The 11,041-nt window shown below is 39.2% G+C and overlaps 1 protein-coding gene across 1 annotated transcript; it reads left to right on the forward strand.

The window, feature by feature from the left end:
* Positions 1-2,229: 2,229 nt before the first annotated feature.
* LOC127321251 (uncharacterized protein At2g33490) lies at positions 2,230-10,711 on the forward strand. The gene is made up of 11 exons (XM_051350287.2): positions 2,230-2,551; positions 4,025-4,097; positions 4,220-4,297; positions 4,896-4,957; positions 5,078-5,146; positions 5,325-5,353; positions 5,445-5,652; positions 5,737-5,952; positions 8,438-8,491; positions 9,175-10,141; positions 10,564-10,711. The coding sequence occupies exons 1-11, from the start codon at positions 2,438-2,440 to the stop codon at positions 10,572-10,574; spliced, it is 1,881 nt and encodes a 626-aa protein (XP_051206247.1). The 5' UTR covers positions 2,230-2,437; the 3' UTR covers positions 10,575-10,711.
* Positions 10,712-11,041: the final 330 nt, after the last annotated feature.

An 11,041-nucleotide genomic window follows, 5' to 3' on the forward strand; every position in this document is an offset into this window, starting at 1 on the left:
CTCCAATATTACCATTGGTCGGCATGACCCGCCAGCTCTCACATCATCTACCACCCTGCGGTGAGCTCCTCCGCCCTTTGGAACGCACCACCGCCACCCTAAACGGCCCTCAGCCACGATCTCTGGCCAAGGCACCCTGGCCTCCTCCGACTTCCGGTGGTCGACGGTTACCTTGTATGTCTACTCTCCCTACACCTGTGACCTCTGACTTGCTCCCTAGGACCGTGATGCTCACCGTACTACTTCAAGAATAAGTTTAGTTTGCCCCTACTTTGTTCATGCACATTCCGGTTGTTGTCGAGGCTCATGACTCTTACTTCAACACTAGTACATAACATACCTTCACACACGGCTGAATGGCCCATCACACACGGTTTACCCAACTGCCACCATGGAAGGGTGGATGATGGACCCCCACGGCGCACACGATTAAATAAACTGTGTTGAAATGGGTCTGTTTTCGCACACGGTTACGTTTTGCATGTCGTTTGCAATAGGAGGGCTGTCACAACGATTTCTTATTCTCGACCGTTAGCAGGTTGGAAGATCATAAAGATGAATGTTGAGCCAGCCGTATGTATTAAACTCATATGGCACACATTTGTTTCAACCAGCCTCATACTTTCTGCATGCATAACAAATGTTTTATCTGTGCAACAACAAGCAATATCCAGTTGTACACCCAATAACTCATAACTCGATATTGCATGCAAATAATTTAGAAAAATTAAGTTATACTTCATTTGATTGTACATTTCATACATCACATGTAGACATGTATTTTGGCATAGATTCAATTGCTAGCAAAAACTAATTCTTGGCTACGTCTTCGTCCCCATCACAAGTTTTGATGTCATGATCCTCCACATTGAATCTGGTAATAGCTCTTGCTGAACCTTCAATGTAGTAACTCTTCACCTGTGTGATCTTTTGGCAACACTGTATAAGACACTCTTAACTAGAAAAAAGTATTTTATACAGTGATCCAAAACATCACAATAGCGACGGTTGGAAGCATAACACGTGGATTGGAATGTATCTCACCTTCTTAGATCGAAATAGGAAAATGAACCAGTGAGACGCTTAAAGAAAAATAGATCTATTTTGGTGTATAATCATGGATACTAAGTGTTACCCTAAGCGAGACAAATGAGGGCAAGAAGATGATGGGTGGGGTTTTGTTTGGGATGCACGCCGAGCTTTAGAAGAGCGGCTCTAGTGGAATTTGTGAAGTCGGTTTTGATGGACTATTATTTGCTCCCATTTTTTCATAAAATGTGAAGAGTTCCAGTTTTAGGATTTTTTTTGTTATGAAAGCCTTATAATTATACTTTTTGGGCAGTTAACTAATGTTGTATATTTTTTAATGAAAATCTTTTATTTGTTTGAGAATTCTAATGCACATAGTCTTTGTCTTTATCCACTCCCCTTTCATTCTTTCAAAATATGGGCGAGCATATCTATAGACATTAACCAGGATCTCTTGAAAATCCCTAATACATCACATCTAAGTTATACATTTTTATTATTCATATTTTGTCTAGTTTCTACAACCAAAAGAAGTTTTAGGTGGTGAAATTACACTTCAATATCTCCAATCAATGAACATGTCATGGGTTTTAAAAAATGGACTTAAGTCTTGTCGGGGTTTTGAGCGTCTATTTTCATTTATTTATTGGTATGTTTCTTAGTTTGCTCCCCACTTCCCATTTATCAAGGGAGATAATTTTTCTAGGTCAAACTTGTAACTTTTAGTTAAACATGTACTAGATTAATCTTTCTTGTCTCATAGACATGTTTGATATAAGTTTTTATTGATAATGTTTTCCAGTGACCAAAGTATGAATTTTGGACTTCACATGCATTAGTTGATAAGACTACTTATGTATTTCTTTTATCTATAAATGATGAAAAACATGTTACAAAATAAATACCTCTTAGTGTTACTTTATATCACTTCTGTACCAAGATCCTCTAATATTATAGGATTAAAATATAAAATAATTGAGATATGTCATGTTGTATGACAGAGAAACTGATGTGAGCGTACGTCTATGTTGTTCTCAATTTTTTCCTTTTGATAATTTTCTGGTGTTATTTCATTTTGTTCCCATATCTTCCCATTTATTTATATTGAGCAGGACGGCAGGAGTATATCCTCTCGCTTTCCCTGGTCAAAGTCCTTAGGTTGGGTCAAACATGGACCAAATCATTAACTATTTGGCTTCCCCAAAACAGCAGTAGCATCCGCACGACATCAGACTCTCCCTCCTCTCTCCATTTTTAGTCTTCCGAAAAATCCATTCCGTCAAACAAAGCTCTCCTCTTTCTCTCTCTCTCCCCCGTCCCCTCTTTCCAGTCATCGCCGGAGCAAAAGGTCCGGCGGCCACGAATTGGAGGTAGCGAATTCGGTTCCTGGATTCTCACGACCAAGGTGATGAAATCGCCATTACGCAAGTTCCGGGGCCTCTCCCTCCCCCACCACCACAAGGAGAGGAAGGACCAGCGCCCGCCGCCAGCCAAGCTCGACGAGCTCGTCGACGCCGCCCAGGTTTCGCCGACTCCCTTTTTCTGATTATTACGGATTTTTATTTTGGGTGGGATTATGGCACGCTGCGAGATGTGGATACGCGCGTAAATCGTATCACGAGGCTTTGCCGATCGATGAGTTGCGATATTACCTCTTATTTTTATTTGTATGAATTTGGTCGGTCCTCGTTGGTTGCGGTGAATTGTTCCTGCTCGTTGGCATTATGTGGGATCCAAGGGAATTAAAACTCGAGCGACGGATACAGAGACCAAACATATTCTTTCGTTTTTCTTCTTCTTCTATCTTTGAGCAGTTCTGCGTGAATGAAATTCTGGAAACCATTTAATCGCATTATTTTATTTCTATAATACGTGAAATCTGTGGGAGTTGATTGCTTTATGTGTTGTTGTGGTTGTCACACGCATTTGATTTCTGTGGCTTGGCTCAGTCCCACTGGTCAAAGTCTACGGCAGGCGGCTTGGATTGGAGAAAGCTGGTATTTGGAACAGGTCTCAGAGTCAGCAATTCAAAGTCGTTAATGGAATAAATTTTTATATTTGTTATCATTGGCTGCTGGCTGTCATATTCAAGATCGATTATCAAAATGCATTTTGTATTTTAGGGGAACCGAGTCATGCCGGCATCCTTTTGAACAGCAATGTAGTCATGTAGGCCAGTTTAGAGGAAAGTGATTGAAGCATTAGTAGATGCTTGAAAGGGACTGCGGGCTTTAAGTCATGGCTAGTGTACAGTACTTTGTTGGATGAGAGTGCAGTCTTCTCTTTAATCTTTAAGAAGTCTTCTACTCCCTCTGTCCCTAATGACATGGCACACATGTACTTCGATGCTCAACTTTGACTACAAAAATTATACCATTGTATTCGTATTCGCAAAAAGTTTCTAATGGCATAACTTTTATGACACATGTCTCGTGTATTATTGGTCAAATTGATGGTCAAAGTTAAATTACGCAAGGTGAGGGCGCCATGTAAGTAGGGACAGAGGGAGTTTTTCATCTATTTCGTCTTTATGATATTTTGGGCTAAGAATCACAAGTGACACTTTTGCATGTGAGGGCGAATAATGAAGGAGACAATTTTAGTATGATCAATGTAGGGTTGGTTTGTTTTTCGTGCCCATTCTATTTGCCACAAGGCTGCAACTTCCATTCGATTCGCCGATGTGGCATGTTGCTATCAAGCAGTGGATCTTATAGCAGTAGTATGATGTAATATTTTTTTTTGACTCACTTTGCCCTTGTAGCTTCAAATGTCCGTGCGACATGAGCCAAACCTTAGCTTTTTGTTCAGTGTATTCAAATGGATGCATATTGCCAAACTCCTGTCAGAATAGTTTTTTCTTTCTATTTGATATTGCAACCGTTCAGCTGTCAGTAATAAGTGCTAATGTTATCATTCTGACCGAAACACAATTTCTGTAACACACCCTTTGCCCTGATGTACTTTTGACTTATGTGAGGTTCTTATTATGCAGGAGATGGAAGAAATGAGGAATTGTTATGATAGCTTGCTGTCGGCTGCAGCTGCAACAACAAATAGTGTATATGGTATGTTCTAACATTTCCTGCAGTAAGTAATTTTCAATGGAACAGTGGTGCCCACAACATACCATTAGAGAGCGTGTGCTCGCGTAATACTTTCATAATTAGTTGTGATGAAATGTCCGCAGAGTTTGCAGAAGCTATGGAAGAAATGGGAACTTGTTTACTTGAGAAAAGCGCAATTGATTACGATGATGATGACAGTGGTGAGTCGTTTTATCTATAAGCACATATTATGTGGAAATGTGCATGGCAGCATATATTCTTAGCAGTTCTTGCAGCAAAGACCATTTCTTCATTTAAAACCAAGTCTGTTATGTTTTAGTGTTACTTTTTTTTCTTTGAAAAATTGTGAAATCCTTCATGAGAAAAATACATGTTGATACTCTATTTTCTACACATAAGTTCTTGTAGCTCTATGCCTATGTTTTTGTATCGAACAAGATGATAGTCTGATTTTCAGTAAGGAGGAGTGGGCGTGATTGCGCTAGGATCGAGTAGCGATACAACACTGACCGGCATGATTAAAGAGGCTACAGTAGCGAGAGCCCCTGTGTTCTTTAGTGGGGTTGATGATGTTGGTTGAGGATGTCTTTTTGTCTCTGTGTGTGATGTTCATTTGTGTTTTCATCAAACCTCCTTTCCTTCTAATAGAATGAGCAGAGCTCCTGCCGTCCATGAAAGAAAGGTTTTCAATAAATACCAGGAGCAATTTTTTTTTGTGTTGTTTGTTTTGGAGGTCTACTTCCTTAGTCATAGAAATATGTGGTGTTTTTTGCTCTATTCACATGTCTTTACCTGCAGGAAGAGTACTGATGATGCTAGGAAAGGCCCAGTTTGAACTACAAAAGTTTGTGGATAGCTATGTAAGTTCCCTTTCTATCTTATTAAACTGAACTAAAATGTCCTAGAAGTCATCATAGTTGTTCCATCTTCCATGTCCTTAATGTTCTTATACTCTGACTAGTACTTTGTTGTTTTTCTAGCGTACAAATATCATAACTACAATCACAAACCCATCAGAGTCACTTCTCAAGGAGCTACAAGTTGTAGAGGTTTGAACTTTTTAACTGTGGTTCTCCCGACTTCATAAATAAATTCCTACCTTTCAAATTTTGTAAGGTTATTGTTAATTTACTGTTCATATTTGTAGTTATCATCATTTCTGAAAATAAAAAAAATGCATTCAGTATTACTTAAATTTATGCGACCATGACGCACTGTCCCTTGCAGGAAATGAAAGACCAATGTGATCAGAAAAGGTACAAACTTTACCTTGAATTGTGTCATATCTATCTTATCACTCCAGTGTCTCCAAGTTCTGATCACTGCCACCTTTTATTTTGGCTTCAGAGAGGAGTATGAGACCTTGCGGGCAGCTTATAGAGAGAAAGGACGATCAAGACATTCCAAAGTTGAAACATTCTCCCCAGAACAACTGCAAGCATCCTTTCTCGAGTACCAAGAGGATGCAGCATTATTCATATTTCGCTTGAAATCATTGAAGCAAGGTCAATTCTTAAGTATTTTGACACAGGCTTCTCGCCATCATGCTGCTCAGGTACGTTAACCCTTCTTCACAGAAAGTATTGGTAAGGATTTATGCAGTTGTATATGCTATAACCATCTCACTTTGAACTTTCAGTTGAGTTTTTTCAGGAGAGGGTTAAAGTATCTAGAAGCTCTAGAACCTCATGTAAAAGCAGTTGCCGAGAAGCAGCACATTGATTATCACTTTAGTGGACTGGATGATGACACTGATAATGATGATTACAGCTCTTACCATGACAATCATAGTGATGGCAGTGAGTTGAGTTTTGACTACGGGGTAAACTTTCCTGCTTCCAGAAGTTCAATGGATGTAAGCTCTACCTTTTCCAATTGGTCCATTCAATTTTTATTTTTGTCTCATTACTCAATTTTAATCAATTGCCATTTTTAGTGTTAGATCACTGTTCAGTATCTCACCATAAAAGCACTTTCGAAAGAGTTATATATGTCTCCAGTTTTGTTTGATAGCATGGTCTATTCATTTTAGATATTTTCAGTATAAAGAGGTAACAGGTTGTCATGTGAGGTTGGCACCCTCTCCTTGGCCCGCTACCTACCACAATGTTTTGATGCTGTGACGCTGGAGAGTGGCCCACAATTGGGTAATGGGGTGAGAAGGGAGAAATGCGATGGAAAATGAGGTTTCTTATTGCTTCAGAACAAAAGATTACATCCATCCTCTCCATATAGTGCACATTTTCTAGAGTTATGACTGTTTAGACTAACAAACCAACTAAGACTTCTACTTGCTGATCACAACATCTGTCTTTTGTGATCTATGGGTTCCAACGTCCAACCGTGAGCCGATTTAAACACCAATTCCTGGCGCTGTCCCTGGCGTGGTGTTAACATGTGAATTGCCTGTTCCTGCCAATATGGCCCATGTTCTTATAGAATTTTTATTCCATTTAATAAAACAGGAGGAATGAGGTGGGATGACACATAATTATGATCTTTTGGAAAAAAATCTCTAAACCGAAGACACATCAGTAAAACCTATGCTACTGATATTTTTTTTTAATCAAATATTAAGTGATACTCCCTTCTTCCCAAAATATAAGGCATATAAGTCTTGTTGTAAGTCAATTTTTTGAAAGTTTGACCACATTTGTAGTCGACATCTGTAATACCAGATAAATACACAATGAAAACATATTTCATGGTGTATCTACTGATATTGATTTTTTTATTGTAGATGTAGATTTTTTTCCCTACAAACTTGGTCAAACTTAATTTATTTACTTGGGATAACAGAACTAACTATTATGAAGTTGGTTTTCAAAGTGCCATTCATGGTCAGTCCAATCACAGATCCAGTTCTTGGATTTGTTCTACTTCCTGTCTTGTGGACCGTATTATGTTACCATGGGCAATTGAGCCACCCACAGTTTCGAAAAAGCCTGGGCTCGGGCTACAGATAAGCTGTGGTAACTGTAGGATCAGTTGTGGACCGTTCCAGATCATTAGTGGTGGCCTGTATGGGTTTCAAATTATGTTAGCGCAGGGGTCAGTCCCATGGAAGTGTTTCTGAGTGTAGCGAGAAATATACATTGCTTGATGCTTGATTAACCATTTTAGGAGAGGAGAGGACAGGAGCCCAAGCAAGTCTGTACTTGTGTGTATACCAGTTCAGCGCGAGTGTATCGTTTTAGCACACGAGCTTCATGGAGCTCGTTTTTCAGAACTTCGGGAAATTCAAATTTAAAGATTCAAAATATTTCAACAAACATAGCAGTGTAGTCAATGATTTATTCTATCCGTGTGTAAAATTTTCAATATGAAATACCTTGTATTCTATCATTAGCAAAAATGACAAAAATACAGATCTGAAAGCATGAACAGTGCCACTTTTGAATCTTCTAAAATTTGTCCAAATTTTTTTTTTATGAGCTTAAAATACAAGGTATTTCACATGAAAAAATTGCACACTCGTAGTGTACATGGTTGACGACAACCAGGTATATTTTTTTGAATTTGTTTGAAACCTTGAAATTAAGTTTTCATTGTTTTTTTGAAAAGGACTCCAGGGAGCCTGGGCTCTAATACTCCCTCTGACCCATAGTGCTTGTTGCAGATTTAGTACCACTTTATACTAAATCTGCGACAACTAATATGGGTAGGAGGGAGTAGCACTTTTCGAGTTCAGCGCATGCTATTTGGACTGGGGTCTCTGGGGGGACACATGAGTGCTGTGCAGTGATTATGAAAACACGTTGGCTAGAAGCACCAGTGTGTGGCCAACCCACTCAGGTTCAAGGTCTAGACTCCATGGGTGTGCTCATTGTCAGAGGTTATTTCTTCTAACTACACAGGTGCTAGTGCCTATTGGTCGAGTTTTGTTTAATATTCTGTGGTGACGTTCAAAAAATTAAACAATATTTTCTCTGCTATAGCTCAGTGAGTTATATTTTATTCGAAAATATGTTGCTATTATTGTCCACCGTAGCTGGTTAGAATAGCATTCCATATTTGGGGGTAAAGTGTGGTGAATTGGTGGAAGAGCAGAATCAAAGACATGAGCAGAGGAGCCAAGCGAGAGGAATGCCATTCTTCTGATCTGGTATGCTCCTTTCTAGCTAAGGTCTTGTGCTCCTATGAAGTGAATGACCCAGCCCAGCGAACCCTAAGTCCTAATGGCAGCCCAGCTCAATTCCATTTTTGGGTGGACGTATAACAGTTGCTTATCTGCATTTTTCATTTCCGCATTTCATGTTTTGATTAAAGTATGTAGAAATTCCTTCTATATCTCTCTTTTCTCTTATCCTCATTCTGAACACCATTTGTTTTGTGTGTAGTTGGACCAGGCTAATATGACGAGTCCCTCGAAACCTCTGAAGGAACATGAGCAGGTAATCTTTCAACTTCTAGTCATGCTAGATGCTGCCCATTTTATTCCTTGTCAATGAGTCCATTCTCTTGCATGGCTACAAGCATTCTTTGAGTGAATATGTAGCAAGGGTAAGTGCTGCTGCATGGTATAGTTTAGGACTTTAGGTGAAGCATAAGTGGATCTTCTTCCATGTTAGCTAACTGCCTTATCCAGTATTGTATTTATGGATATGAGTGTTTTTGTGCATTGATAATTTGTTTGAAATGAAGTTCAGTTTGTAAATTCACACATTCTGGGGGATAATTCTTTCTGATATAGCAATAGCAGTGAAACTTCATAATTATCTGCATAGATCACTTGTTTGAAGGGAAGTGTTATTATCTGTTTTGGCCTACAAATTAGTACCATTGTTTTGTCAGTGGTGTGTGCCTTGACTGTGCCTTGACTGGGTACGCCCTTTATTAAATTGGTCTAATATCACTTTGATGGAGCATGTGAATCTGAATTTTCTTGCTGTATATTTTTTAAGTAATGTTGATAATTAGATTGAGATTTGCGTATGGTCCTTGCATCCTTCATTGGTTCCAGTCCTTGTTTGATGTTTGAATATTTCATACTCCCGCTCTTTGTTATTTATTATGTCGGATGACTCTATATTTTAAGCATTTCCTGAAGTTATTTGTATTTGTCATTCATACACAGGAATCTGCCGAGCAAATAGAGACAGATTTTGCAGCTCCGCGAGTGAAACCAGAGTTTGGTACTCAATCAGCACCAATTTTTGCAGAGAATGTACTTGATCCATCTGCGAGGCTTCGAAAGTTGAATTCTCCAATGTTCTCAAGTCCACTACAATCAAGAACAAATTATTCCTACAAACTCCCAACACCAGCTGATGATAAGAACTCCAATTCAGCAGGCACCAACAGATCGCCTCATCCAGATAAACCTGAGAAATCACACATGGCAGCAAATCTGTGGCATTCCTCTCCACTGGTGAAAGATTTCAAGCCGAGCTCATTGTATAGCGGACCTGTTAAGAAGCCATCAAGTACCGAGGGGATGTCATCACCATTAGTTTATTCCTACTCAACTTCAGATTCTAAGAAAATGAAGAGGGAATCTTTTTCTGGCCCAATTCCAAGCAAAGCAGGATTAAGCAAGCCCATGTTTTCAGCTGCTGGTCATAGAGCATCGATAAACTATCCTCCTCGTGTTATGTCAACAAAATCACACGGACCAGGTTGGCAGCCATCTGTGGCTCCAAAAGTTCCTAGGATCACTTCACTCCCAATAACATCCCCCAGAATTAGTGAGCTTCATGAGCTTCCTAGGCCTCCTGCATCTGTAGATGCTGTCCGTCCTGGTTTGGTTGGATATTCTGGTCCTCTGGTGTCAAGGCGACAGATACCCAATGTACCAACCCGTGCGTCCCCACCATCACACACAGCATCACCGCTTCCGCGGCCACCTGCTGCCATGACTCGCAGTTACTCTATACCTTCAAACAGCCAAAGAACACCTATTCTAACTGCAAATAAGTTGTTGGAGTCTAGGCATAGCAGAGAGAGCAGTGAGGTTTCTTCGCCCCCGCTGACACCTATATCCTTGGCAGATGTTTCCCGCAAATCAACAGCAGAGACAACAGTAGACAACCGAAGGATAAAGGGTAAGTAGTAACTGCTCAATACTGCGTTTTCAAAAAAAAAAAAGTAAATAATGATTGCATCTCTTATCTCCACCATAGATCACTTTTCCTATTTTGAAAGATCCAATCTGTCCTGAACTATATATGAAACGTTGGCTTCACAAGTTATTGTTTCTGATCATGTCGTTCTCATCTTCCCATTTTTAGGTCTCAGCTCTTTGCAATTGTTTCGTTTTTATTAGTTTTAATCATCACATTATGATTATTAATAGGGAAAGCATTTAGATCATGGTATTATTCGAATGTGGATAACATCCAATCTAACCCATTCCTTATGATTCTCTTTAAGATTAAAACATTTAGACATATTCAATTTGTACTTAGCAAATACGACAAACAATTTCTGATGCTATATCTAACCGTATTCTATCTTTTAATTGCAGAAACCTCGTGAGTGCTCACGCCCGTACCTGTTTATAGTGTAGGTAATTTTGTATGTAATTAGTTTGCACTGTAGGCTTCCTTCAACAGTCTTGGTGTTTTTTGTGAAACAGGGAGGTGAAATAAAGAGCAATATTTTACCTCAGTTCACTAATGGAAGATATTAACCGTTTTCTTGGATCTAACAGTTACACACTTTCTACTAAATCATTCTGGGCTCGAACTTACATCAAGCATGAATTATGCTGACGTACAAATTATATACATAAAAAATGCTTTGATACTCTCTTGGCATAGTAAGGTTCTATTCGCCCTGAACCAAATTTGGGCTTTGTTGTTTCTAAATAAATAGTACACGGTAGAGCTAGATGAGCACAATATGCATGGCAAACCATGAGATTGGTTTTGCACTTTGCAACTCCTTGAAATAGGCTTTTGCGCCGCTATATTAATATAATAATCAACCGATACAACAAGCAT

Source organism: Lolium perenne, chromosome 2 (assembly GCF_019359855.2).
Source record: "Lolium perenne isolate Kyuss_39 chromosome 2, Kyuss_2.0, whole genome shotgun sequence".
Lineage (NCBI taxonomy): Eukaryota > Viridiplantae > Streptophyta > Magnoliopsida > Poales > Poaceae > Lolium > Lolium perenne.